This window comes from Verticillium alfalfae, genomic scaffold, assembly GCF_000150825.1.
Source record: "Verticillium alfalfae VaMs.102 supercont1.1 genomic scaffold, whole genome shotgun sequence".
Lineage (NCBI taxonomy): Eukaryota > Fungi > Ascomycota > Sordariomycetes > Glomerellales > Plectosphaerellaceae > Verticillium > Verticillium alfalfae.
Genome location: NW_003315038.1, coordinates 2067860 through 2095598, shown reverse-complemented (window position 1 = coordinate 2095598; position 27739 = coordinate 2067860). Strand labels below are relative to the sequence as shown.

At 54.3% G+C, this 27739-nt stretch overlaps 10 protein-coding genes across 10 annotated transcripts in view; 3 read left to right on the top strand and 7 right to left on the bottom strand.

Annotated features, from left to right (window-relative positions):
* VDBG_00638 (transketolase) overlaps positions 1 to 423 on the bottom strand; it is a gene marked incomplete at both ends in the record, with an annotated part of 2495 nt that extends 2072 nt beyond the window's left edge. The window contains 2 exons of the mRNA XM_003008910.1: positions 153 to 179; positions 370 to 423. Coding sequence (XP_003008956.1) covers positions 153 to 179; positions 370 to 423 — 81 coding nt within the window. The remainder of the gene's footprint in view (positions 1 to 152; positions 180 to 369) is intronic.
* A 1849-nt stretch (positions 424 to 2272) lies between these two features.
* VDBG_00637 (conserved hypothetical protein) lies at positions 2273 to 3648 on the top strand (the record flags this gene model as incomplete). The annotated part of the gene is made up of 3 exons (XM_003008909.1): positions 2273 to 2289; positions 2379 to 2444; positions 2577 to 3648. 3 exons carry the CDS (start codon positions 2273 to 2275, stop codon positions 3646 to 3648), a joined length of 1155 nt encoding a protein of 384 aa, XP_003008955.1.
* A 173-nt stretch (positions 3649 to 3821) lies between these two features.
* Positions 3822 to 6869, bottom strand: VDBG_00636 (Syja_N domain-containing protein; the record flags this gene model as incomplete). Its single annotated transcript, XM_003008908.1, has 4 exons — positions 3822 to 4710; positions 4761 to 4865; positions 4920 to 6603; positions 6671 to 6869. The coding sequence occupies 4 exons, from the start codon at positions 6867 to 6869 to the stop codon at positions 3822 to 3824; spliced, it is 2877 nt and encodes a 958-aa protein (XP_003008954.1).
* Positions 6870 to 7366: 497 nt separating this feature from the next.
* Positions 7367 to 8660, bottom strand: VDBG_00635 (C-5 sterol desaturase; the record flags this gene model as incomplete). Its single annotated transcript, XM_003008907.1, has 3 exons — positions 7367 to 7912; positions 7977 to 8043; positions 8095 to 8660. 3 exons carry the CDS (start codon positions 8621 to 8623, stop codon positions 7579 to 7581), a joined length of 930 nt encoding a protein of 309 aa, XP_003008953.1.
* A 1918-nt stretch (positions 8661 to 10578) lies between these two features.
* On the bottom strand, positions 10579 to 11014 carry VDBG_00634 (small nucleolar ribonucleoprotein SNU13; the record flags this gene model as incomplete). The annotated part of the gene is made up of 2 exons (XM_003008906.1): positions 10579 to 10736; positions 10795 to 11014. The coding sequence occupies 2 exons, from the start codon at positions 11012 to 11014 to the stop codon at positions 10579 to 10581; spliced, it is 378 nt and encodes a 125-aa protein (XP_003008952.1).
* Positions 11015 to 11338: 324 nt separating this feature from the next.
* VDBG_00633 (vacuolar ATP synthase 16 kDa proteolipid subunit) lies at positions 11339 to 12722 on the top strand (the record flags this gene model as incomplete). The annotated part of the gene is made up of 5 exons (XM_003008905.1): positions 11339 to 11518; positions 11664 to 11676; positions 11794 to 11923; positions 11992 to 12252; positions 12302 to 12722. The coding sequence occupies 5 exons, from the start codon at positions 11502 to 11504 to the stop codon at positions 12364 to 12366; spliced, it is 486 nt and encodes a 161-aa protein (XP_003008951.1).
* Positions 12723 to 13305: 583 nt separating this feature from the next.
* VDBG_00632 (Delta(24(24(1)))-sterol reductase) lies at positions 13306 to 15321 on the bottom strand (the record flags this gene model as incomplete). Its single annotated transcript, XM_003008904.1, has 3 exons — positions 13306 to 13317; positions 13376 to 15215; positions 15287 to 15321. 3 exons carry the CDS (start codon positions 15319 to 15321, stop codon positions 13306 to 13308), a joined length of 1887 nt encoding a protein of 628 aa, XP_003008950.1.
* A 2475-nt stretch (positions 15322 to 17796) lies between these two features.
* On the top strand, positions 17797 to 18721 carry VDBG_00631 (translin; the record flags this gene model as incomplete). The annotated part of the gene is made up of 3 exons (XM_003008903.1): positions 17797 to 18098; positions 18183 to 18328; positions 18399 to 18721. The coding sequence occupies 3 exons, from the start codon at positions 17797 to 17799 to the stop codon at positions 18719 to 18721; spliced, it is 771 nt and encodes a 256-aa protein (XP_003008949.1).
* Positions 18722 to 19425: 704 nt separating this feature from the next.
* Positions 19426 to 24271, bottom strand: VDBG_00630 (cell division control protein; the record flags this gene model as incomplete). The annotated part of the gene is made up of 10 exons (XM_003008902.1): positions 19426 to 20894; positions 20945 to 21434; positions 21482 to 21625; positions 21682 to 22167; positions 22234 to 22736; positions 22798 to 23170; positions 23221 to 23727; positions 23783 to 23812; positions 23869 to 23985; positions 24110 to 24271. The coding sequence occupies 10 exons, from the start codon at positions 24269 to 24271 to the stop codon at positions 19426 to 19428; spliced, it is 4281 nt and encodes a 1426-aa protein (XP_003008948.1).
* Positions 24272 to 26118: 1847 nt separating this feature from the next.
* Positions 26119 to 27739, bottom strand: part of VDBG_00629 (hypothetical protein) — a gene marked incomplete at both ends in the record, with an annotated part of 1855 nt that continues 234 nt past the window's right edge. The window contains 2 exons of the mRNA XM_003008901.1: positions 26119 to 26952; positions 27006 to 27570. Coding sequence (XP_003008947.1) covers positions 26119 to 26952; positions 27006 to 27570 — 1399 coding nt within the window. The remainder of the gene's footprint in view (positions 26953 to 27005; positions 27571 to 27739) is intronic.

Genomic DNA, 27739 nt, shown 5'->3' with positions numbered 1-27739 from the left:
GCGATCCCTGTTGAGCCACTTGGGGTTCTTGGGGTTGAACTTCATGATGTTCTTCCACAGGACGTGGGCAACAGGCGCCATACCCCTGTGAAGAATCTTGTCAGTGATGCTTGTTCAGCCAGGTGTGGAGGAATGTCGACGGAGAAACTTACATGGGCGCGCCGGGGTGGCCCGAGTTGCTGTTGAAGGTGGCATCGACCTTGAGGCGAATTCACATCAGTATTTGGAGGTCCGCGCGGAGGAATTGAGCATTGCAAGGTTCGCTGCGATGCTTTCGTCGGCACCACACAAGGACCGCGCGGTGACGATGTGTGACGACGGCGGGGCATCGAGGATGGCGGGGTCGAGTTGGGAGGGGGAGGAACTCACGGCGAGCGTGCGGATCGTGTTGATCGCCTTCCAGTCTTGATCGGTGTAGCCCATGATTGCGGTATTCTTCTGGAGAGCCTCGAAAAAATGAAGCTTCAAATGGGAAAAAAAAATGTGATACTTCACGGAAGAATTGGTGATGCAGGAAAGATGATGAGAGATTACGCGGGTAGGTTGGAAGGATATTTAGCTGGGCCGTGGATAGGTTGGGAAGGAGGGGTGGAGGGGTGGAGGGGTGGAGGAGGGGCAGAATGATGGTGGGGGTGCAGTGCCACTGCCCACTGAGCAACGCCTGCCGGGAAGAGCAGAGCGCGAGCGAGCGAGATGATCACCGTCCTCCCACCAAGGTCAATGGCGTCCGAAGCACGTTACGGTGACAAAGCTGGCTAGCTGACTTCTCATTCACCCAGCTCGTACTTGCACATTTTGCGCCCCCCCCCCCATCCCTCAACACGCATTTCGAGACGCTGAGGCCGTCTCGGACTGGTGGGGCCGGCGCTATCATATCATCCACTCGACGTAAATGCCATCGAACAGCACTCATCCACCTCACCGTCTTGGGTGCGTCTTTTCCGCGATGCCCGCCAGCCGCCCGCGACGGGTCTGACATTTCCGTCACATCTCCTGTTGTTATCTACCTATTCTCTGGCCATCTTGCACACCAGCCTCGTGTGCTAACGACACCATTGGCCGCCTCTGAGCTCGATTGACCGTGGTCGATAGAGTGTCGAGGAACAAAATTAGTGCTATGCACTCGAGGTGGCATTCCGCGTGCACACCAACTCCACGGCGATTTGTCCTCACATCACCGACCTTACCGGGTGGCCAACAAGGGAGCTAGCTCACTCAGCAACCAGCCAGCGAGTAGGCCGCCGAAACGTTAACGGCAAGCAGCCAAACCCCCCACCAAGGTCCAGCGTGTCCGGTGTCCGGCCCATACCAGTGCCACTCTTCCCCGCTGTCGGCGGTCCGAGCTATGTCATCGCTCCTCCTTTTGAGTCAGTGCCAGATCTTCTTCACTGTTCCACCACCTTAAGAGTTGGCACAGTTGTATAGGTACGTGGTTTATGGTAACTCCGCAGGGGCTCCATCAAGGTATCGACGACCACGAACGAACGGCCTAGACAGTACGTCATCTGCAGAGTCAAGCAGAAACATGACGAGCTGGGGGAGGGGGGGTTACAATGTGTGAAGAGAATTCTGTGGCGATTCTTTAACGTCCGACCTGAGTGGCATCCCACCCGAAGATATGGGCAGTGCCAGGCCAGTTCGTCCGCGGATATCGTCGCATCACAGGGCTGGCTTTTCGATAGGCTATCGCGTCGACATCGGAGGCGAAAGTTACTAGGGGGGCACATTTTACTGCTAGGACCCCTGCAGATCCGGTGCGTGCTTTCGGGACTTCCTCACTGCGGCGCATGTACCGGGACTCGCCCGCTCGCTCACATTTCCGTCCATACGCCGAGCAACCTCACGATGCCTTCAGCCAGGCCTGGCCCCAAGCCCATTTATGTGTTGAGTGAATTAGCCACACCCGGCGGATAATTTAACCGCGCGAATGGGATTTGCGAGTCTGTCCGAAAGGCGGGGCCTTCGGTGAAGACTCTCGGGTTGAACACGTCTATTTAGCCCAACGAATCACCCAACCCGACCGAGCTTGGTCGGGAGAAGGCGTCCAGGGCCAGAAATCCTGTTCGACATCTGAATGATACCTCCAGGCGGATTCGGGAACATGTTGGAATGCTTGTACAGCGGATTTTTGGCTGCTGAGCCCATTTGACTGGCTCTGATTATAAGGGTAACTAACGTAGGTAGGCACGGCGTCTGACTGATGCACAATGTACTAGAGGCCTGCCGTATATCATGCAAACCGCGCTGTAGCCTGCAGTAGAAATATCCCACAATGCCTCACCCCAACCAGTAAATTTGTATCTTCTTACAGGATCTTCAATACTGACTATCTGACCTTGCACCGAATGAACTGAACCAAGATCCAAATCATTTCAGAGTTCCTTCAGCGGGTCACGTAAGAAGATACTTACACATTCACTCGAACAGCATCAACATCATGCCCGGTAAAAAATCTCACCCATCGCAAAATGCGCCTTCGGGTCAAAAGCCTTCCTGGACAAAGAAGAAGCTCTCCAAGACAACGAAACCCAAGAAGGCATCCGTTGAGACAACAGAGGAGGAACTCACCACTCCAGAACTCCCCCTGGCTCTGCAGCAGCCATCCTGGACATCTTCCGCAATACCTTCGCCAACCTTTTCGTCGCCGCTGCAACAGAGGAGGACCGCGATGCCTTCGTCCTGACACCACTGCTTCAGGAGATCAAGGCTGCCCTCTTCGCCCGTGACTTCGACGCCGCCTTCTCCAACGCCCGCCCCGCGCTCCTCGACGCCTACGCCGCTCGCTGGAGTCCGACCCGAGCCCTGGCCTACGCCGCCGCGCTGACCGGACTGACAGAGCACCTCGAGGCCCTCATGCTGCCGGTCGAGGAGGCGTCTGCAGAGGGCGCCAAGGTCTCGGGGCCCCCCGAAGGTTTAAAGAGGAACCTCAGGGTGGTTTCGTTCGGCGGCGGCGCCGCTGAGATTGCCGCCTTCGCCGCCTACCTCCACATGGTGAACGCGCCCAAAACCCCTGAGGACAACGGTGAACCCCTGACGGGCACCATCGACCTCGTCGACTCGGCGCCCTGGGGTCCCGTCGTTGAGGCCCTGCACGGGAGCCTCACAACCCTGCCAGCCCTGTCCAAGTATGCGAGTGCCGCTGCCAAGGCCACCAACGCGGCCCTCGTCGACCCGAGCCTTCTTTCCTCCGCCTTCACCCATGATAACGCGCTCACCATGTCCCGCGACCAGCTTGCTAGTCGATTCGGAACGGCGAATGGCGACGGAAACCCCCTCCTTGTCACGCTCCTGTTCACTCTCAACGAGCTTTACACAACAGGAGGCATCGGCAAGACAACGGCCTTTCTCATGAATCTGACAGCTACCGTTCCCGATGGCTCACTCCTTCTTGTACTTGATAGCCCGGGGAGCTACTCTGAGGCCGCTGTCGGCAAGGAGTCGAAGAAGTATCCCATGCACTGGCTGATTGATCACTGCCTCTTGAAGCCAGAGCAGAGGGGATCAGCGCAAAGCACGGGCGGCCGGTACTGGGACAAGATTGACTCTCAGGATTCAGTTTGGTTTCGCCTGTCCGAGTCGGTGACCTATCCCATCCCGCTCGAGAACATGCGGTATCAATTGCACCTCTATCGAGCTATCAGGTCATGAAAAAAAAAAATAAAGAAAGAAAAGCAAAGCAAGCAATGAGCAAAAAGGGTAGAGCAACACTTCATGTCGTTCCACGAAAGACTCATCAGAGTCCCATGATGCGTACCGCCATGCTAATATGATTCTTTCCAGCGAGGCTCTCTGACCGCCCTTTTACCACCACTCGGCTATCCTTACGCCCAAACAAGCCTCTTGATAGAGTGGCTCAACTGGTCTAAAATCGTCGTGTTTGCATGTGCGTCCTCCAATGAGATGATGTCACTCCTCTCGATGATGCTCTTGGTTCCAGGCACGTCCTTTCCAGGCTGCGCTTTGAAGGCCAGTCTCTCGACATCAGCACAGATACTCACAACCTGCTGTGTCTCGCTCAAGCGTGGCCCCTCACCCGTCACCGCGGCCGACGACTGCGAATACGGCGCCTTGAAGGCGAGCTTTCGAGTCGGTGTTTGGGGTTTGGGTCGATGACCGGACAGCAGGCCCATCAGCCCCGAGAGCGCCGCAGGCTCGTCGACCGCCACCGTGGTCAATGACTCTTCTTCGACCTGACCAGGTTGTTTGACAAAATTGCTCGAAAGCGTACGAGTATTTGTGCGTTGGATGTCAGTCTTTCCAGGCTGGTATGACACCACGAACCCAATGTTTTTACTCTCGTCGGTATGACCAGGCGAAACTGTGGATGTAATATAAGTACCGAAGCGAATACCCACGATATGCGCGAGGTCGACACGTTCGAACGACGATACCTTGTCAAGCTTCCAGTCAAAGCGACAGAGATAAAGGGCAGCATCTGTGAGAAGGAGAATCACTTCTTCGAAGGGTGTCTGTGACTTGACAACGTCAGACATTGGAGGGCTCAGCATGACCCATCCGCCAACAAAGTCCTCTTTTTGGTCTGAGATGACGCGTTTCTGGCATAATTCGATAGCTGATTCACGCATCTTGAGCATCGACATGGCGGGATCTTTCGTCATCATTTCAGCTTCGAACTCTTGAAAGACCATGGAAGTGACGTTGCCAAGGAGGAAGTCAATGGCAGCTTGACTGAAATAGTCATTGACCATGCTACATGTTGTGTTAGCGAGATCTCCGAGATAGCCCTTGGACAAGCTTACCCGTTATAAAATCTTGTCAATGAGAAGCCAAGATCATTGAGCATTCCTCTGTAGTTCCGAGTCTTGTACCGTGTGTAGTCGCCTTTCATGGCTGCCGTAGAAGCGCTAGAGAACCGTCAGTTCAACGAGTGTAAGTTGCTTTCACGGGTTTCGACTTACTACTGCTTCGACACGGAGTCTCCGTTGTCCGCCCACAGCGTGTTGAACCATGCAGATTGCTGGTCTACTTGCATGCTCAGATCGTATCCCTCAGCCTTGAGCTGTGATTCCAGCATATACTTTGCAAATGAGCTCTGGCAAACATTTGTCCGGTCGAGACAGTCCATGCAATTTGTCCGAAGCACTCCACGTTGGCGAAGGAACAGCTCTCCATCCTTTTCGACAGTGCTCCCAAGCTCATCAAGCTTGGTCCTCATGGCATCCAGAAGGAGGCTGACGTTTTCGAACTTCATCCCACGACAGGCTGCGTGGAAATCAAACCATTCGAACGGGACTTGAGAAGTATGATCGCTGAAGACGGTTTCGTTTAGCTTCGCGACAGTATGCTGGTATTCGTTGCCGATTGTAGCCTCAACATTGTGTTTCTCCACCAAGTTGACCACTTGCAGCATACCATATTCTCGGTGAAGGCGCTCGAAGTGCTTCTTAGAGGCTTCAAAGTTTGCCTCTGTGGAGTGTTGTATGACTGGTGCAGGTTTCAATGAGTACGGACTCTGGGTGAAGAATAGGGGTATACTGCCGCGAATTTGCAGGAACGAGTAAATTTTAGAGCTCTGATCCCACGAAGAGTTAGACAGAATTTGTTCCGTCTCAACAGCGTTGGCCACATGGCCATCCTCATCAACACCGCGGCGCAAATATCGGAGGCCGGCTCTCTTAATGGACCGCCGAGAAATCACCGTAATCAGGAACTTCTTTTCCGAGCCCCGGAGATCCAGGGAGCCGCGAATCACTTCTGTAGGGGGCGACCCTGGCGGAGATGTTGGAGCAGACATGTTTGACATTTCCAGTGCGTTATTCGCGTCTTCGTCATGCTGCGGTGGGCTCTTATCCATGATAAACTCCCTCTGCCCGACGAATCCCTGCATGAGTGGGAGAACTAGCGCATCGTTTCCGGAATCAATGAATGGCTGAGAAGTATTTCGGTTCCAGAAGAATGTAGGTTCGACGCGACGGTATAGTGGCAGCTCACCAGATGGGGATTGTGCTCGAGTCGCCCAGTGCCTGGTTATGTCTACGTCGTACGAGAAGAAGAAGCTCCTAGATGACCCGTAAAGGATTTGCGCGGTTCGGAGCAATTTGGGAAGCAGAGAAGACGCCTTTGCTTCGTTGACTCTGTCGTCCTCTTCTTCCAGAGGCACCTTCGATGGCGCCGGGGGCTCCAGGTCTGGGCGCTGGTCCATCGAAGCTCGAGGCGACTCGGTCGTCGTGTAGCTCCAGCCAGCGTTGCGTTTCTGGCCCTGCATCCAGCCGGAGCTGCTGAACCAGCGCTGGGCGAATCGACCATAGCCCCCCTTACGACTCATGACGTCTTCGGCGACGGTGCTCTTAACGCCTGCTGAGATGGAGCCCTCTGACTGCGTCTGATCGTCGACCTCATCGACAGCGTGGGCCATCAACTCGATGGTACTATCGCTGTCCGAGTCCTCTGTGTCCGTATCATCAGTACGGGTCTGCAGCTGCACGGAGGTCCGATGAACGGCATCCTCGGCTTCCTGGCGAGAGGCGCATGGTGTAATTGCAACCTCGGTGACAACGTAGATAGGAAATCCTAGAATTTGAGCGACCTGGTGTCGACGGGTAATTGTAATGAGGAAATTCAGTTTTGAAAGGGTAATCAGGCCTGTGTGATAGAGAGAGAAGGTCAGACGCCTGCTTCAGAGAGGGAAGCTCTTGTAATGTCAACACACCCACAACACCAAAAGCCTCGAACGAGGCGTTGGGCTTGGTGAGATCAGGGAGTTGATCCCGCGGCGCTGGGGAAAGGGCACCGTCACCATATCCAATGCGGACGGGCTGCGCAGGGCGCTGCCCTTTGGAGGACAGAGGCTGTACGATGAGGCCGTCGATCGCCGCGCAAATGACGACCTTGCGAGCGATGCCGGGCATTGCGGCGGGGTTGTGCCAGCAAGGGTGCGAGGGAACGAATCGACTGTGGGACTAGACTCTGACTGGGTAGACCTATGCCAGGTTGAGTTCCATTGTCAGCCCAATAGAATCTGCGCCAATCCCGTGCTCGTGTCAAGTCAAGTCACCGTGATGTTGAACTGTTGAAGTCTAGCCACTGGGCCGTAGAAAGCACGCAGCGAGAGAGGTAGGTAGGGCAGGTAGTCAGTCAGGTCGCGACTGACATCCGATGACATGACGTACCACATACTTTGTGCACCGACCGTGCGTGGCCTGCCCTGCACTAGCAATTGGGTCAAGGCGGTACCACCTTTGCCTGGATCTCCAACGCGACCCCAGCCAAGCCCTTGCTTAGGCCAGCCCCGGTACCGTTACAAACAGCAGCTCCGCTTCCATCATCAAACTGTCATCACCACGGAGAAAATTGGGGGGTCTTGCTTGGCTTGAGTATTTCGATTCGTTATTCCCTCAATGACATTGTCAAAGTCGGGTATCATATTAACATGTATTAAAAAATAGTAAACCCCTTATGAGCCTGGCTCCAAGCCATCGAACAAGTCGATCCGAGGCATGCCAGCATGCTGAATTACCATGTGTCCGCTATTCCGCGCGGTCTGTCTCTCTCTCTCTAGAATTGTGTCACGTCGCCCCGTCTTTCGGAACGTCGTCGCGGTGCTCGGTTGAAAGCCCTTTAGTCGTCCTTCTTCTTCTGAGGGATGGGTTCGCCCTTCTCATCGACGAGGCCCTTCTCACGCATGACCCTGAGAGCATCATGCAGAGGATCCAGTTCGGGACGGGGCGCACGGTGTGAATCGAACGCGTTGTCAGCCCATGTAAAGTACTGTCCGTAGTTGACGTTGAAGTACAGGTGGTGCAGCGTGTGATGTGCAGGGCTGTTGATGTACTTCTCGAGCCAGTGGCCGGAGATCATGTCGCCGTCATGGATGAAGATGGTCCAGATTTGGACGAGGATGAACAGAATCAGATACAGGTGCTTCTGCACAGGACAGAGGAACACAAAGGCGCTGATCGAACGGTCAGTACTAGGTCACGCCTGTTCAGGCTGCGCTTTGCAGAAGAGGAACTGACTGATACGGCAGAGATTGGACATAGCCGTCAAGAGGGTGAAACGCCAGAGCCGCCCAGGGTGTGGGCACTAAAAAGGTCAGACTTTGTAGCATGCGATGAACGTGAGAAGCAAACTCACTAATCCACTTGTGATGAGGCTTGTGAATGTACTTGTACACGCTGGGGTGGTGCTCGAGACGGTGAATCCAGTAAATGAGCAGGTCGTTCCAGATCATGAACAGGACTGTCGAGACGGCCATCCATGTCCAGCCATAGTCGCTGACATTGCTGTAGAGGAAGCTCTTGCCACGGACTTCGCCCAGGAACCACGGCAGGGTGAGAATGTTGATGAAAGGCACGGCCCACATTGACGATGCGATTTCCTGGTGCACCTGGTTCTTCAGAAAACGTGGGTGGTACTCAAGGCGACGGTCGAATATGAAGTAGTATGAGAATGCGCTGAAGATGAAATACAGTAGTGAGGCGCCAATCTGTGTGATCAGAAGGATCGAGGTGCACTGGCGGAGGATATTGTCGCGTGCCCATGCCGACTCGTAGACAGCCGACGACAGCGACTCCGTGGCGTTAGGGGCCGTTACGGCTGGGTGAAAGTAGGCGTAGGCCCTGTCAAAGACCAAAGGGTCAAGGATCTCAAGAGCGGCGTCCATGGCGAGGCAATGCGCGCGTTTGGTGATAGTCTTGTCTGGTGGTTGAGCGAGAGTTTGCCTTTGCTAGCCTCGATGGCCGAGTCTGCAATGTTTTCTTTAATTGAGATTGAGTTGAGGCACTGCCCACCGAGCGTGACGGACCCATTTTCGGAGGTAGCAGCACCCCGTCGTACGAGGCACCCTCTTTTTTTTTTGCCCCTGAATCACATTTTAGTGGAGCCCTCGGCAACGATGGAAATGAGGATGCCAATTCAACACTTTCGCCCCTTGCGGTTGCTTATTAAGAACCACCTGCCTCAAGTGGCGTGTTCGGTTGCTCAAGTTCCGTGCCATTGCCTGATGTCTGTGAGACGTCAGGCACGTCATTCACCAGAGTCGTCTGATGGTTCGCCTCAGAGCTCAAGCTCCTCCGGGATCAGCTACCCCCGACGCCGAAGATACAGCCTCGGATCGCCGAGATTCGGGCCGGACTCCGACAGCGCGTAACAATGGCGTGCATCGCGAAGCCGAAGGCTGTAAACCCCGGTCTCACCCTGGTTCTTAAAGTCCTTCTGGAAAGGGATCCCAGGAACTCCTATCCGTGTTACGCCTAGGCCCAGTCATCTACTGGGACCATCTCCACTGCAGTCCATGCTGTGCAAGTCGTTCAACTACGGCGACAGGTCCTCGCTTTACACCGTAGTTCACTATAGGTCACTATTCCTCGAAACAATGGGGGACAGGGCTGACAACCAGGGTCGGATTAGCGGGTACCCTATTGCTTGCACGGTTTCAAATTACCGCTTCGGGTCAGCCTATGTAGATATCTCAACATAGACCGAGCTCAGACACCAAGCTCTTCGTCTTTTAGACATTTGGGGCCTGGATCATGACCGCCAATTGTCACCGAAAGCAGTGGCGCGTGACTGATTCATCCGTTATCTGGGCTCTACCTACCTTAAATCAAGATGTGTTATATCGGTCTCAATTAAATGATACTCCTGCTCGGTAATTTGGCATGGCATACTTCATGACATAAAAAACCGCTGGGACGGGCAAAGACTGCTCGGCAAAGTAGTCTAGAGTATTGAGCATCATTGATGTACTGCGGATGCTGGGTTCATGAACGTGGAACGGGAGTTTCAAGCCACTTCACATGTCCAGTTCGGCAGCCCACCCATATCTTTCTACTTCGTGCTCACAACAGCTTGCCTGCTGTCAAAGGGTGCGAAAATGTCCCAATATTAGCTCATCAGACACCAATTCCTTTCGCACTCGGAGGGCGTCGAATCTCTCGTCTTCCCAAGCTAGTGTTCCAGTCTTGAATTCAGACCCAAAGGCCACAGCCTGCCTGAATGCCCCAAGCTCTACGGTACACTCGTGGAGCCTTGATATACAAAGCTGTGCTAAGCAGATTTCGGCCTGGCAGACATTGGGGTACACGTCTCAGTGTTAAGAATGACATCCAGGCGGCTGTAGCTCGACAGGGGTGGTATGCCACTCCATCGTTCCTCACTACACGGTCAATGTGGTTGCTTCCTCTGCTAAGAGACTGGCCTCTTCGGAGCTTCGAGTAGATTATTCTCTGCAAAACCACACCTTGTAGGTATCTTACTGGAACAAGTTCGCTGATGAATTGATACCTTGATGCAGTTTCCTACGCTCTTCACCCGGATGGTGCGCCGGTTGGTGCATCCACGTAAGTGCAAAGCCAAGATAAAAAAAATTCAGGCGCATAACCTATAGCGCAGCTTAGCCGTGTGCCAGTAAGGTATAGACCGTCCAGTTATAAAGTCACAAGCAATGCGAGGTTCCCAGACTTGGTGGCTTTTATTTCTTGACTGAGCCAACTACAGCTTGTTCAGGTTCCATGATACGCAACAAAAAATTTCACATCCCCGCACGTAAGTGGTGGCCTTGACAGGTTTCGTATGGCCCTAGCATCCCAGTCCCAACGCCGTTGATTTGTGGGTATCTTAGATAGCAAGGCGCTCAACCTTCTCGCGAAGGGTGCGGATGGAGTTGGCAAGCTCGCTGCCCTCGTTGCTGGTGATGCTAGCGGCGATAACAGCACGGCTGACACCGCAGGCACGGCCCAGGGCGATCTTGCTCTTGACGTAAACGTAGGGAACGTCTGCACATTGTTAGTATGGCGGTCTGGAACTCCATGGATCCGTCCAGGTAAGACTTACTCTTGTCCTCGCACAGAAGAGGCAAGTGAAGCAGGATGGCGAGAGGGGTGGTATCGGCAGCGAGAACGATAAGCTCAGAGACACCACGGTTGAGAGACTTGGTGGCCTCGTTGGCGCCCTTCTTCAGCTGGCGGTAGTGCGAGCACTGCTGAACCATGTCGAGGAGCTCCTGCTCGAGGGCAGCGTCGGCCAGGGGCCAGGCAGCGCTTTCGGAAGCCATTTTTTGGTCGTTCGGAGTGCTCGAGTAGGGTCTGGGAAGTTTGGCGCAGGGTTCCTTGCGGTGGCTCGCCCTGATCAGATATGCTGGAAGTCGTTGAAGAAGTGATGCTCGTGATACAAGAAAAGACTGCATGGTATGGCCTTGAAAAAAAAAATCCCACTATGAGAGACGCCAAGCTCCACAATTGGATGGTGATGTGGTGGGGCACACATATTCGGAGAAACATAACATCCGGCTGCCGAGGATCTTAGGTCAGCAAGGAGCTTCCCGCAAAACCTGCACCAAGCAAGCAAGGCGCGCCAGCCTGGAATCCAGACATCAATCAAGCATCCTCACAATAGCAGCCGAGCCTCCAGCCACCAAGGTCCCGTCAACAAGCAACTGCAACCTTTCGAAGTCCCGACCCGAGCCATCTCCCGATTTTCGCGAAGCTCTCCTTTACATTTCCAACACTTCTTTTCCCAATCCCATCACCACAACAGCTAAGATGTCTTCCGAACTCTGGTACGTCGCCTACGTGTTGCCCCCCTTCCCAAGCTCCTGTCCATCCCTCGGAGCTTCGATCATCAATGATCACGGATCCCGACATCTCTACGCGCGCGAACACTTGCCCAAAATCACCCAACACTAACATTTGTTGCCCTCGCAGCCCCGTCTATGCGGTTCGTCACCCCCTGCTTCGGCTCCCGATTCCATGACGTCGTACTCAAACACGATGAGCTATTTCAGCATGGCCTCAACACCTCGGTATTCAACCAGCTAATCTCGATATCATTTAGCCCTTCTTCGGTGCCATGGGCTGTACAGTCGCTATTGTCTTCACCTGCCTTGGTGCTTCCTACGGCACCGCCAAGTCTGGTGTTGGTATCGCGGCTATGGGTGTTCTCCGCCCCGACCTGATCGTCAAGAGTACAGCCGCGCTCCCCTCCCGAATCGCTCATACCTCGAGCCCTACATATAGCTAACGCGCGCTTCAGACATTGTTCCTGTCATTATGGCTGGTATCATTGGTATCTACGGTCTCGTCGTCTCGGTCCTTATCTCAGACGGTCTCCAGCAGACTATGCCTCTCTACACTGGGTTCATCCAGTTCGGTGCCGGTCTGGCTGTCGGTCTCGCCGGTCTCGCCGCCGGTTTCGCCATTGGCATCGTCGGCGACGCTGGTGTCCGTGGTACCGCGCAACAGCCCCGTCTCTTCGTCGGAATGATCCTGATTCTCATTTTCGCTGAAGTTCTGGGTAAGGTCCTCGTTTTGGGATTATCTGGCTGCCTACTAACGTGGTCCAGGTCTTTATGGCCTCATTGTCGCCCTGCTCATGAACTCCAAGGCTACTCTGAACACCACCTGCTAAGGGTCATCTCGACAACATCTCTCCTGGGCGTCGAAGGGTCGACAAGCTGTACCTACACAAGTGATCCTTCTTCGGTGCCCGGGCATTGGGACTATTCCAACCTGCGAGCTCTTACTCGCAACTTTCATACGGTAAACGGAGTTGTCCGGCGAACGGAGGGGGAACTTGGGGCACATGGCAGGAATAACGAATCGCGCCATCCGGGTTCCAGGTCAAGGGGCAATTCGCTGGAGAATGCACGCCGTATTGTACTATTGTGACACCATGCTATCCATTTTTTCTCGGCGGACTCTCATCATAGACGGGTGATGGGGAGGAGGTGTAGTCTAGCTTGACAGTAATGCTTCCATGCTCGATTTGCTTCGCTCGGATGGTCTTTGGTCACATGTTTGTTTGGTTGGTCAATCGTTTCCCCCGTCCGCGTCAATATGAGAGGCCTCACCCGGCGTGCATGATGCCTTTCGACAACACTCACTCACAGAACACAACGCATCATTTGACAATCTACAATTTCTCATCGCACGCAACAGTCCCAGCTCCACCCGCAAAACAACCAAATTGATAACATCAACATCGTTAAATAAGGTAATAAAAAACCCACTAAAGTATGTCTACAACTAGCCATGCCGTCTAGAAGGCTCAGCTCGCGATTACAACACGTAAATTGCCCACGTTCCGCAGCACTTTTCATACAGCCTTCAAGCCCGCTACCGCGCACCCGGGATATATTCGGCTAATCCATTCCCGTCTCTTCGCCAGCCGTAATTACAAACCGGATGACTTGAAGACGAAACCACTCTATAGAAAGGCCAGAAGCAAAGGCGCAATGAAATATTCGCATGTGGAAGTATTCAAATATGTACAAGAAGAGGCAGGATGGCGCACGCCCCTATCCATCCATGTTGCGACAGGTCTGTGTGAACTGTCATGACATGCATTTTAGATGACGTACTATGAATGAGGAGTCAGTCAAGTTTCACACTGTGATCAGAACAGGGCGGGCACATACCGGAATGAGAAGGTAGGGCACCTGGCGTTCGTACTCGAGCCACGCCTCGCCGTACTTCTGTCTGCACTTGCGGATGTCGCGCGCCGCACGGTGGGCAATCATGCCGCAGAAGAAGACGGGGTAGAACCAAGGGAAGGGGCTGTTGAAACCTGTGATGAGACCCCAGCAGATGGCGAAGAAGGCATCGCAGGTGTAGTGAACCTTGCGGGCGAGGCCGTACCATCCGTCGACGAGGATGGTGCCGCCGTTCGCAGCCCTGATGATCTTGGGGTTCTTGACCGTCTGCCAGGGAAGCTGGGGGAAGGACTTGCGCTGGGCGGCCTGGCCGCGCTCGGAGAAGCGGTAGAAGTTCTTCTGCGAGTTGCACGTATCCCAAACCCAGTAAACGAAGAGATAGGCGATGAAGAGAGCTGTAAGTGCGTAGGGGTTCCAGCGGTACTCGTCGGGGTGGTGGTTGGCAAGGTAAATGGTGCAGTGGCAGTAGGAGAGCGGTACACCGGCGAGGTTCCAGAAGATGAGCATAAAGCCCCACTTCTCGTAGTACATGTCCCAGGTGGGCACGATGAGCTCTTCGCCCTTGGAGCACGCGTTGGCATATAGGTAGTGCGCCATGACGAGGAAGAGGACCTCGCCAGACACGTAGCCGTAACGCTCGTACTGACGGGCCGCGGCGCCGCAGCTCAGGCCAAGGAGGATGTACCAGGGGATCCTAACCTCGAAGAACATCTTGAAGTCGAGGATGCCGAACATGCGGGGGTTCAGCTCAGCGCCTAGGAAGAAGTCGTAGATGGGGTATCCGGTCATACGATGCTGGGCGCCACGAGCCAAGGCAGAGAAGTAGGCAACGAAAGAGACGAGGAAGCCGCTGATAATAGCAACGGACATGAGAGGGCCGAATTCGTCGATGAATGTATAGACAGGGAAGAGACCGGTAAAGTGCAGCGCCGCCATGACCGCGATAGTGAAGTACAGACTAGCGTAGGCGCTGCAGTAGTACTTTAGCTGCTTGCCATTCTCGTGGGCGAGGGGCTTTCCCCAGGCCCAGACGCCAGGGAGAAGGCAGTAACAGGCACCCTCGAAAATGAAGAAGGTCCAGTAGATCTTCCAGGCACGGAACGAAGGATAGGCGCCTGTGTAGACTAGGTTGAGGAGGTGAGAACCAAAGTCGCTCCAGGATTGGCCCTCGACGCGCATCGGGGGCTTGCCGTCGTAGTAGGTTGCACCGATCCACATGTACCACATGAGCAGAGGGAATCCAATCATGAGGGCCATGGTGCCAAAGCTGCCGCCAAATTCGAACTCGCCCGAGAAGTCAATCTTGGGGTCGGTGCCGACTTTCCAGCCGTCAATGATTTCGCCAACCTCATAATTGGGCTCATTGCCGTTGACAGCGGTCGCAGGCTGACTGTTGGTCGCAACGTCGGACAGCACATCTTCGGCCGTGACAAAGGGAGCGCGTCCGGTGGCAAGGGGCTTGACATCCTCAATAGTGCCGTACGCAGAGCCGTTGGTGTGGCCATTGCCATTGGCATGTCCGTTGGTGTGGCCGTTGCCGTTGGCATATCCATTAGCGTGACCATTGCCATTGCCATTGGCGTGGCCGTTGGTAGCGGACTTCTTCATTGGTGCTCTGAGGTCGACCTCCTCGTCGTCAATATCTTCTTTGAACTTGGGAATGCCTCTTCTTCGTGCGGTCTCGGGCTTGAGGTTCTCTGACAGAGAGTCGAGGTCGGCTGTGGGCTCAGGGCTCTCTCCAGCAGGCGTGTGTGAGCGGCGGGAGGATGTGCGGCGGGAGACAGGACGCGGGGTCTCTACCATGCCAGTGAAAAGTTCCTTCTTTCTGGTGAGGGTCAGCGTATGCGACAGGCGGAAGATGGCCGGGCAGCACAAGGTTGGCGAGAATCGACTGACCTAGGGGTTGCTCTCAGGGAGTAGCGACCCGTCATGTTGGCGACTTTATAACAAAGGGGGTGTTGAGGGGTGTGTATGCAAGGCTCGTGTAGTATTCAGAGCGGTGTCGTGGTTTTCTGGGTCCAGAAAGGTACAGCACTGGGGAAAGAGACCAGGAGCAGGGGATGAGACAGGACCAGGCCGTGCTAAGGAGTGTAAAAGGCCGCTACGTCGTGTAACGGAGTCCGCATGTACCGAGCAGGAAGCGGGCGCGAGCCACGTCTAACTTTTTTCTGACTTTGCTTCGAAGAAAGTGGCAAAGGAGGGGGCGCGCTGGAGCTGGAGCATAGAGGCGCGACTGGTGCCACGATGACATTCACAGCAAGACTGGTGGATCAACATGGGTAAAATTTTGTTGACATTTAGAATGAAATGACCAACCGGGGGAACGGTACCTCCCGGCGCAGCACAAGCCGCATACAAAGCTTAGGTACCTGCAGAGAACCTAGCGCCCGGTGAGCCCCTGAACCCTTCCCACTGAGCGGGTCTCATGCACGATTCGTTTACCAGATGCACCAATCAGTCGCCGCTTCTAGCATGCGAGGCATCTCAGATGCGCCCGCCTGGGAACCCAATGTCCGGAAAGGTACGTACCCGCCCTGAGCGTTAAGGTTCTTAGACGAGAGGTGCATGATGTGCGAAGTGACCCAGTGTTGCGTCTGGATGTCGCAAGGGAGACTCACGTGCTTCGCCGTTTTGCCTGTAAAGTTCTCTAGCCAGAGTAAGATCTTCTGGGTATCCTGTAGGTACCTTACATTAGGCAGCGAGGTACCTAAGGTTCCCACCTACCCAGGTAGGTACACAAGCACTGAGCTGCAAAAGCTCCGCAAGTGCACTGACGTCAGTAGTATTTAGATACATGCCCCTCCAATCCCTACTACTGCACACTCGTTGCCAGCTCTCGTCCCGAATACAGGGGACCTCATTCAACACACCGACTACGCAGCCTAGGTACCTTACCTAAGGTACTATAGGTAGGCAGGCTAACATTTATATCAATACAGGACACAGAGATAGAGGAGCTGCACGGTCATGAGGGGTCCATATCCAAGATATGACACACAGATTGATCTAAAAAGCCCAAATATGGTGCCTCATCTGCTCACTAGAGACAAATATTGTCCTTGTTCCTTCTCAGTTCTTGGGTTCCCGGGATCAGACCTGCAGCTTTCCGAGGCGCAAATTGTGCCGTTAGATGGTCAGCCATCCGCCTGTATCAGGAACATTTCGTTTAATATCATCACACCGTCCCTGGTACGAGAGAATAGGTTCATATCTAGGGCAAACATCGGGTGCCTTTGGGCGTGATCATCTGCTGTGCCGCCAGCAAGATGAGGACTCGCCTGGAATTGAGGACTTACTCTGATATGAAGCCATCACTGACTACTTCACAAGTATTCCAAGTTCCAACATCGTTGCCTGGTTATCGTTGTCCATGTGGACACTTGAACTGCACCGAGGCCAAATCCCCAAGCGTGCACAAGCACTTTGCTGGAAGCCTACCACATACCACCGTCGAAACAATGACGACTGCGTACCGATGCCTGGCGTTCTTTCTGTCTCTCTCTATCGGAAGAGTTTGCCCACTGTCTGTCTGATCGCAGTAGTTGCACCACTCGCAAAATATTTATAAATATCTTGAATTTCCCACTTTCTGCCATGAATACCCTCTTTCCCCTTCTCTCTTTAGCTTTCTTTGCCTTGTGGCTTTGGTAGGTCTTTCCCTCGCATCTCCAAGCCGTCTCGGGAGTTTTGCTGACAGTTCTCGATAGGTCATTGCGTAGTATCTGTTCTTCTCAGCTTGACCGCTGGGAGCCTTCCTTAGAAAGGCAATTTCGTTCGCTATTTTTTGAATTCCTGGTGGGTTTCCTCTGTGCATGCATATGACACCCTCCACTGCGTCCCTGGTATTTCACTGCCTCCAGGTGATGCGAAAGAAGCGTGTGGTATCTTCATTGCTGTTCTGGCTTGCCCAGGCTGTGAAGAAGGTGCGAATGCAGGCAGACCATGGCAGAACCATTTCGCGTGCCTTGGATGATGTCTGGCGGTGTGACGATCCGCCTCTCCCCGCAAGCTCGTTATAGACGAATTGGCCGTCGACCATGATCATGTTCAGAGTCGCAGTATGGTCTTGTTGTCGGAGAGAAATTGAAATATCGTCACGAGGCTGCAGGCCCCCTCCCCACTGCTGATCCATGGAGGGGCGTCAAGTCATGCAAATATCAGCAAAAAAAAAACAGGATCGAAAATGTTTGCGAGGATGTCAGTCGAAAGCGAATTCCAGATTGAAACGTCGCCCTTCTCCCTCGTAGTGAAGTCTGCTCTGTCACAGTGCCTCGAATGTGAGTGGCCACACCGCTCTGAGTTGTGCCTTTTTGCCAATCGTCTCCAACTTCAACCTTCATCCGCGCGGATCTCACGTCTCAGGCCCCACCCGGCCGTCGTCACCGTCACCATTGTAAACAGCGACCATGGACAGCGACACCAAGATGCCGAGGCTCGCGCCGGCAACACGCCTTCTTGATCCGAAAATATTCGATCATCTCAAGGCCCGCATCGACGAGGACCAGCAGGTCCGCGACGATCTCACGCAGATTGTCCAGCGACTCGACCGCGCCAACGCCCTCGTCCAGGGCTTACTGTCCCGCGTGCACGCCACGCCGCGTGCCCAGTACGCTGCTTCCTTCCTCTCGCAGGTTGAGGCCGGTATTCAGGATGAGATAACTGCTGTCGTCGAGCTGAACGAAAAGGCTTCCCAGCACCCTTACTACAAGTGAGCAGCACCTTTAACCCACCCTCTTCTCTCCCCCAGCTACCACGCCTCACCTACAACTGAACTAACTGTACCACTACGCAGGTACAACCAGAAGTGGAACCGTGCCGTTCAGAGCTCTGTGTTCACTGTCCTCCTGACCGGCTGGCTCGGCGGCCTCGGCACCGCCTCCAAGCCCGCTGAGCTGGGTCGCCTCATCACCATCGAGGAAGTCGGCGAGATTTTCAACAGTGAGCCGGCCCATATCGAATCTGACCTCCCTCAAGTCGCCGCTGTGATCAACTGACGCCGCCCCACCAGTCCCCGTCAACCTCAAAGACCGTGACGCCTTCCACCTCACCATCGAGGAGTACCTCTTCGCCCTCATCGATCTAACTCAGGAACTCAGCCGTCTCGCCACCAATGCCGTCACCCTCGGCAACCCGGACCTCTCCATCCGCATCGCCGCCTTTATCAAGGACATCTTCGCCGGCTTCCAGGTCCTCAACCTCAAAAATGACCTCTTGCGTAAGCGCGTCGACGGCGTCAAGTATCACGTCCAGCGGGTCGAGGACGTCGTCTATGACCTAAGCTTGCGCGGGCTCGTGAAGAAGCCCGAAGAGGCTGCCTCTGTGCCAAGTTGAATACCGGCGGCATGTCACATCTGACGACCAGGCACGAGGGAAGGTCTCAGCAGGTGCCAGGGCAAATGAAAAAGAGGGCAGTAGACTGGCAATTGTTACAAAATACAGGAGGCGCCTCCCCCGAAGTGAATTTTTATGAGCGCTTCAGCGCCATCAACCAGACTCGTGCAATTGCTTGCTATATGTACCTCTAACCTTTCCTTCGCTGCAAAGCACCTGACCAGCGGGCGATGCGCAACAAAAGTGTCCATGACGAACCACGAGCCAAACAAAATATGAGAGGAAGGGGAGGGAAATATGCCACAAAACCAGAACAGTCAGTTGCTTTTATGTTTGTATGTGTGTGCATGTTCGTGCTCTGCCCAAGTCCTGGGTGCCAGCTTGCCAACATGGCATGCAGAGCTCGAGCGACTGACTTCCCGCTGCCTCGCCTTGCTTCCCTTTGAGTTTCCTCTAATGCCGACTGATCCTTGCCATGCAGGTTTACCGACCAGAAATCAACGCTGTGTGCCAAACCTAGATACATGAACCGAAACTTGTATGCCTACTCCCTTTGCAAAAAAAAAACAAAAAACAAAAAAAAGAAAGACAAAGACAAAATCAAACTAACCCCACCTTCCTGTCACTCATGAGTGGATGCTGAGAACTCAGACGCAAGGAAACCCTGATCCGCTTGTTGGAGTATGAATTGGCGCTTTGTTGATTTATGAAGACCATTTCATGTCAGAGCTGGGAGCCCTGTTGCGTCTCTTGCCAGCTGAGCTGCTGGACGCGGGTGCCGGTGTCGAAGCAGGCGCTGACACCGCCGAGGCATTCCTGCTATAGTTTTCCTTATTCGAGTTGTTGCTGTCTGATCGTACCACTGGCGATTGCGCTGAGAGGCTGTTGGGTCGCGTAAAGCTCGTTGACGTCCGGGGCAGACGGCTCTTCGAGCCTGAGCCGGTGGGTGTACCCGATGACATATCGCCACTGACTCGTCGGGGTATCGCAGTTGCACCGTCCCGGCTGCGGGGCCGGTAGAGAATCGACTCGCGCTCCTGTGTTCCAGTCACCGGGGTCCGACGTGGGCTTGCAGCAACTTCAATATAAGCGTTGCCGGACAGGGAGGGATGGTGGGACGTTCGGTGGCGGGAATGGCTCGATGATGTCGGCGTCGGGGGCATAGAGACGGCAGAGTGGAGGCCAGGGGGGGTGTAGGAAGATGTCCGCCTGAGACCAGACCCGGAGCGGCGCGAAGCTATCGACCCTGCGGAGCCTTTGCGTTCGGGAGGCATGCCCTCGTACGTATCACCTTCGACGTGCGACCTGACCAGTTCTGAAGCCAGGTTGCGAACCAAGACAGCCGAGTCCTTGTCTGCCAGGGTCTGAATGGCACCCACCAGAGACTGCACTTGTCTGCTGTTGAGGCTGCTGCTGCCATTGCCGGTCCCCATTGCATCCATCTCGCAGGTGTCCATAATGTTTCGTACGAGGCGCAACAGGTTCAGGCGCACCACAGCCTTCTTGTGGCCGAGCCTCTGACCGATTCCAGCGAACATCTCCGGCATCGCCAGTGAACCACATATGGCGGGACTCAAGCGCAAGAGCTTCAGTAGAGGCTCCAGCAGGTTCGAATCAAACGTATTGATCTTATTTGTGTCGAAACAGGCGACAATGGCGTTGGTAAACTTGCCGTCAAGGAGATGACTCTCTACCTTTGCCGTCTCCTCTTGCAGCCATACAAAAATGGCGTCCAGAGCAGTGACTTGCCAGTACTGATCGGCCAGCAGCGAGACATAGAAGTCCAGACCCTTGTTTTGCCACAGGTACCTTCGGCCCTTGCTGCCGGAATGAGCCATATCGCACAGAATGGGCAACGCAAATTCTTTCGGGGGCCTATCGGTTTGCATGATCCGCATGAGCAAGGGAATGATGCCTCCGACGGCGGCATCAACCTGCCTCTCCTTGTTGAGGCGGCAGAGGTTGAACATTGTGTTGAGGACCTGATTTGATGTTTCGCGGAAATGCTCCTGCCCTCTCTTCATGGTGTAGCTCAGCAGGTCAATGAGGAACTCTATCGCGTCGGCAGAGTGGAGCGACTCCAAGGTTGTCGTTAACATTGATAGGTTTTTGATGAACTTGAGCATGGTGATCTGATGGATAGGGGTCATCCGTCGCAGATCCTTCAGGACGCCTGAGCCAGTTAGTCTGCAGATCAAATCCATGTGGAGTGGCAAAACGTACTCTTGAGAACCTGTCGGTCGGCCACCACCTCCTTAACGTAGTTTTCCGCTTGAGAAAAGAGGTAGAATATATTGACGATCCGACCTTCAACCAGCTCCGACAGCTCATCCTCGCCCTCCTCATCGAGCACCCGGTGAAGGACCAGGGCAAGAGGATACAAGATCTTGCTCCTTGAGAAGATCCTGCAGAAGTCGTTCTTGGGTGTGGGCCCTTGGAGCTCGAAAACGTTCCAGATGCCATTGACACCAATGAGAACGAGATCTTTCGCATCATCGTAGTCTTCGTCAAGGAACTCCACCAGGACATTCAGACCGCCGGCGCTTACAAACATCTGTAGTGTTAGTGTTGAGGTCTGATACATCTGCCGGACAAATGCGGCCGCCTCAACTCGAATCTCGTTTGAGTATTGCCGCGCGGCGAACTTGGTTATGATTGGGATACCACCGACAAAGCAGAGGTTCTCCTGGATCTCAACATCCTCCAGGATAATCTAAGAGGGTTAGCATCATTACGCAAGTTAGTTGGGAAATGACATACAGCATTCACCACTTTGAGTAGCTGCAGAATCATGTGTTGCCTGCTTTTTACGGTGCACGGTTCCAATATTTCCAAGATAGGAAGCAAACCATGAGCGCTGATGATCAGATCTTTGACCTCACCGTTCTCCCAGAGTAATGCAAGCTACAATTGTCAGTGCACTGATCTCCGATTGGGCACACGTTTGACACTTTTCTTACCAGATCCTCGGACAAAACGAGTAGCTTCTCTTCACCCTCTGTCGTCTTGAGTGACCGTACGAGCTCCTCGACTTTCTCTGCCAATCGTGCATGCCGGTCGCGAGCAATGTTCGCCTCAAGATCCATCTCATCCCAACCAGGATCCATGAATGCAAAGGGATCGTCCTCATCCTCATCATCGCCGAGCCACGAGTTGTTGGAAAGCTTGGACAACAGCATCAGGCCGCCATCCTCGGATCCACGGTCGCTCTCGTCCTTCTCCGTCAACTGATCTTCGAGACCAAAGATGTCAGAGAAATCCTCGTCACCTTCGTTTTCGGCAAACTTTTGGATCTCGATGGACGACCTCGTCCTGCGCATCGGCCGGTCAGGAAGGACTGAAGGACGCGAGGGGACCTTCCTTCGCATGCTGCCACCGACAGGTGGTTCAGAAGAGCGAGGCAGGCTCGTGAGATCAGATGGGTGGAAAAGCTGTGGAGCGTCGCCCTGTTTATTTGTGTGAATAACTCGTACGCGAGGAATACTGGATGGATCCACAAGCGGGCTACACACCTTCTTCGCAAACGGGTCGACCCTTTGGTTGAATACGTTGTCGTTGTCGAAAAACAGGTCTGAGTAGTCCTCCACCGATTGTTCACGGTACATCAAATCGGGTCGTGACGGAAGCTCGAACCTACTGTTACCCAACTGTGGCTTGCCGGATGATTTGGTCTGGGAGGGTTTACGGCCATGCTTTCGTGGACTCGACTTCCTTGGTGAAGGCTGCTTCGTCGGATCTGGAAGCTTGTCGCTCCTCTTCCGCGGTAGGGGACGGATTGTCTTCTCCTGGGAGTCAGCATCCATGAATTGATGTGGCCCTTTGATGGTCATCAGCTCCCCCTCAAAATCGTCATCGTAGCTCCCCGAATCGTTTCGATTGTCCACTGTTGAAGCGAAGGCTTTTAGTCGATCAGCAGAAAGGAGACCACCAAAATTATCCTGCGGCTTCAAATGAGGTAGTTGCAACGCGGTTGGGGAGATTGCTGTGGCAAAGTCGTTATCCCAATTGTCGTCATCTGGGCAAGGTCAGTCAACGGCTGGAGCTGCGAGGTTTCAGGTTAGAGGGTAGGGCCTCACCGGCTAGCTCGGGCGATCTGAATGCTTCAGCAGTTGGCCTGGGTTTCGCTAAGGACAACGGACCCTTCGCCGGGTTTGTCAAGCCCGGTCGCTGCGGTTCGCCTGCATTGAATCTTGATGACGGTTGGCCAGAAAAGCCTACCACGCCACCATCAGAACCAGTAGATGCTCGCAGAGAGCTCTCTGAGGACTTGAGTGCCTTGTTCCATTGCTTCACCTCTTCGACAGCCTGGTTGAAATTTGAGGGCGTTTTTGAAACAGGCGCGTCACTTCTGCGGCATCCCACGATCCATGGATGCTTAAGAAGCTTTCGAGCTGTTACTCTCAAATTGGGGTCCTTCTGGAAGCATTGCATCAAAAAGTCTCTCGAAGCCTGGAAGCGATCAGTAACCGATGTAGATATGGCGAATCGTGGCAACGTACAGGAGAGATTCCTTCAGGCAATGGCGGGTGGTCGTCATTGACGATAGCAAACAATGCCGGCATGGCAGCTAGGTTGTGATAGGGCGGTTTTCCTTGGAGCAGCTCGATGACGGTACTGCCTACACTCCAAATATCAGACGCTGGACTGGCTCCAGATAGTTGGATGATCTCAGGGGCCATCCAATACGGTGTTCCAACGACCTGTGCTTCTTTGTCCTGACCATTCGCCAACGTGCTTGTCGAAACACCAAAGTCCGCAAGCTTGACAGTCCCATCCTTGGTTGTTAGGATATTTGCGCCTTTGATATCTCTATGAATGACACCCTGATCGTGAAGGTACTGAAGTCCTTGTAGGACTTGGGTCATGTAAACACCGACGAGGTTCTCGGGAAACTTTCCATATGCCTTGCATATCGAGTGAAGGGACCCATTTTCACAGTATTCTAGCACGATGTTCAGGCAGTCAACCGACTTGACGAACCCGAGGTACTTGACAATGTTGTCGTGCTGATTATACGGTCAGGGGTTGTGGCCCGCGAAGGTCGGAAGCGCGCGCACTCACATGAAGGTTCTTAAGCAAGTCGATCTCGGACTGGCGAGGGGTCAGCATCACATGTCAAGGAAGGGAGGCGGACAGTGCCGACGAACCTCGATCATGCGGAGTTCGCTCTTGGGGGAGGTCTGCGAGTTTGATCTGCTTGACAGCCACAGCCTCGCCTGTGCCCCAATTGAACGCTTTGTAAACAGATCCAAAGGCTCCCTTGCCTAGACATTCACCCAAACGCTGGATAATAATGCTGGTCAGCCGCCATAGCCAACTCTAGGGTCGCCTCGCAGAACAAAGACATAGTTCTTGTCCCCCCAAACTGGGTGCTCAAGATATACGCACGTAATCCTTCAGGCCTGGATCTTGCAAGGCGGAGCTCTCCCGTTGTCCCTGCCTTTCCTTCCGCGGGGTGCTTGAGCCCCTCTCTCGGGTGGCCACCACGGCCGCCCTGCCATTGACGTGGTACTGACGCTCAGCAGACGAGGGCGGCAGCGGTGTGGGCATGGCCAAAGTATTGGTGGGCAAGGCAGACCCTCGCCAAGTCGGTTAGCCGATTCCGAGGATTCGACAACTTCTTAGGGGCTGGTTTTGGCGGTCTCAACTCGATGCGTGGTTGTTTGTTTCGGGTTCGAGTCGGTGGGGGTCGTGTCAATTGTCGTGTCAGTATCGTCGTCGTTTTCTTGATCGTAGTTCGTGTAGGCGTCGTCCGGTCGTAGCTGTCGTAGGGATCGGTAGGGCGGGGTTCGAGGGAGGAGGTGAGATCGGTACTAAACGGTAGGGGCGTCATGCGCAAAAGAGAGATTGGGGACGGCACAGTTCACATTCCCGGTTTCACCGCATGCCAGTCGTGTGGGTGTCTTTCCAATCTTGAAAGTCGCGGCAGTGTGCGACATGTATGTGTGCGTGTGTGTGTATTTCGGGCGGTAAAGTAGAGACCTCGAGACCTGCTAGCCCAAGACTCAATCGACCCAGCAGCAACACTGCAGCAGCGCAGGCAGGTCTGCAGCGTAGCGGAATGCTTAGCGCAAGCGTCAGAATCTGGAGGGTTAGTGTCTGATGCGCGACACGCTGTCCTGTGTTACGCGGTCGCGTAGTGTTGAAGGACCATTCGACCACTTGCTGGATAGGAAGAACTTCGTGAGCAACTCGTATGGCTCAGAATGGGTTGATATTGGTGGACGGGTCAGGTACGAACCGAACTGTGAGGTACCGATCTAAGGGAGTGGATGTTTTGGAGTGTCAGCCAAGTCATGCCTTGTTAGGCGGCTCATCCCTGTGGTTTGCTAATGGCCTGGGCCTGGAGTAAGATGCGCTATTGCACCGCAGGCTACTGGCGACATAGCAGCTGGTGGGTGGTTAGTGAATACAGATCACCCGCGAGCATCCTTGGGTGGGTCATTCCAGGCAGCTACAAGTGACAGCAGCCCCAAGGGGTTGCACTAACAAGCATGGCTCAGTGGAATGCACCCTCCTGAAGGTCAGGCTGACGCACTAGCAACCTACCTGCGAGACAGAGGCCTCACATGCTCGTCAGACAGCAACGAGGTAGCAACAATGCCTTGTATCAATCAGAGTCTGTTGGCGCTCAAGCCTACAGCGATAATGTGCTCCTTGATGCGTTTTTTTGCATCTGTGAATTGGTAAACCTACAGTCCACGTATTGGCTAGCTGCTGCGCACGCTGCCATAGCAGTGATTTCCTCTTTTGTCGCATGGCCAAGCCTGACTGATGAACCCGAAATCAGAATGTTCTGTGTCATTCGATATGGAGTCCAATCTTCAACATTTCTTGCAGCAAGACTTGCAGCGAACTCTGCACAAGAAAATGTGACTGATCATCTTGACGTGGTGGCAGGGAAGCCCCTGAACGACCAAGTGCGTCGTTGATTGTGGCCAGAAGCGGCATGTTGTCAGCCTTCGACGAGGTATTAAGCTGGCGAGATGGACACCTCCCAATTGTAGGTACCTACCTAGGTTCCTAAGGGGCACCTCCTCGTCGCCTTCACTTCAGGCCTTGACCTGTAGTGCTAGTCAAGCCCACCTCTCGCAAGAGAGTATTACGAAAAGTGCAGACACTTCGCGGCACCCATTGGCTGCGTATTTCAATTCGACGTTTTACAAGCTGTAATTTATACATGGCCCCGTCACTGGAGGGTGAATTGACCGCTCGCCGTCAGGAAGCATATTCGCTACAAGTTCAACGCCTCAAACTCCCGCCTTCGAAGGTCGTCAAATACCCCATCGCCCATAGCCAGATGGCGTGGTGCGGACGCAACCGTGAACTTTCTTCGCCCCCCAAAAAAGAACCCTCGTCCCCAAAGTCGTGCGTGTTGTTCGAAATAAACCCTTCCCTCACTCATCCGTTCCATTATTGTCTGCAAGACTGCGTAAGATAGCCCAGGCGATTTCATCCACGTTCGGGGCACCATCAGTCTGAGTCTGGACTTGATCAGGCTGTGCGTCTTGCGACTCCTCTGCTGCAGCTGTGTCTGCAGTGTGATCCGCGCGTCGGGCAGTGCCCCCGAGTAAGGGAGGAATATGACTTGAAAAAAGAGGGCCATACGACAGCAGGTGATCGCGTATATGGCCATGAGCGTAGATAATGCGGTCTGGGAGGCTCTGTCGTAGGCCCGGCCTGTCGGCACGGACGTGCGACACGCTGCTCTGATCGTTCGAGTCTAACGCTGATACGAATCGTCTATGCCTCGACGGGTAATTCGTTGAAGGCCGCTCTGGACGCGCAGCACGTGGCGTCTCGTTATCACTCTCCGAGTCATCCTGGGCCGAATCGCAAGGTTGCTCGACCGCATTCTCGCGGGAGAGCTCCGGGTCGGTGAACGAGGTGCGGGACGATGCAGCCGCGCTCCGGCGTTGTGATGTAGCCGCCGAGCTCGACGCGGACGCAGAGGCAAACGAGGACCCGGCGCTGGGCGGTTGCGGGTCAGGAGTGAGTGTGGTTAAAAGCGTGTCCCAGACCTCTGGGCTCATGCTACGAGTGCGATCTCCCAGACCGTCAACGCCGACGGATGAGCGGAGTCTGCGCCATGCCCTGCGATTGACGGAAGTATGCGCTTCTCGTATGAACTGCCCCGGAGCCGGTTGCGAACGGGACGCGTTGTCAATGACCGCCGAGCCGGGCTGTTCTCGCTCGGGACTGCGATCGAAGCGAGCAGCCACTGAAGGGGCCTAACACAAGTCAGCGGCAAGGCAGAAGATATGACTTTTGGCAGGTTACAAACAATTCGTTCTCGCCGGTATGTCTCTGGGTTTGGCGCATCATCAGCGCCGCGTCTGAGGTTGCGAGCCCGCAACCTGACAAGCTGTGATGGTTGTTCTCCAGCGGGAGACGGACTTCCACTGGTCGATCGGCTAGCAATCAGATAACGGTCGCCTAGAAGACTCATGATACGGTCCTCGTCGTCATTTGCCCTCGTGCGTTCCGCGGCCGCGTCATGTCGCTCCAATCGGTACGTCAACCACTCTGGGAGTGGGGGAGGGGCGCTCGGCGGATTGTAGGCTTCAGGAGGTGGAAGTTGACCAGTTTCTATCCAAGGATAACGCGCAGGCCGGTCCGAAGGCGCAGGATGACCAGCATCCTCCCATTCTCGGGATAACAGCGAACGCTCGGGCTGCTCAAAGCTTGTGTTTGTGAACGTCTCTCGTAATATAGCGGCTCGTCGACGCACGGCACGAGCGACGTCGGGACGGCGGCTGTGGCGTATGGATGATCGTGTGGGACGGAGGCTATTGGCCTTTTCTGGCGACTTGGACTTGAGATCCGACTCGATAGGGGCAACGAATAGTCTATGGGTTCGGGCGTGCGATTAGCAGGCCCCGAGGCGTAGGGTATCAGGTGAGAGTGAGCTCTGAGCCGGGAGAAGATAGGGAGAAGCGCATGTTGGCGTAGAGAAGCAACTTGAGATGGACTATGCGAAATGGCTGACGGATGTGGAGAGGTGGATAGGTGATGAAT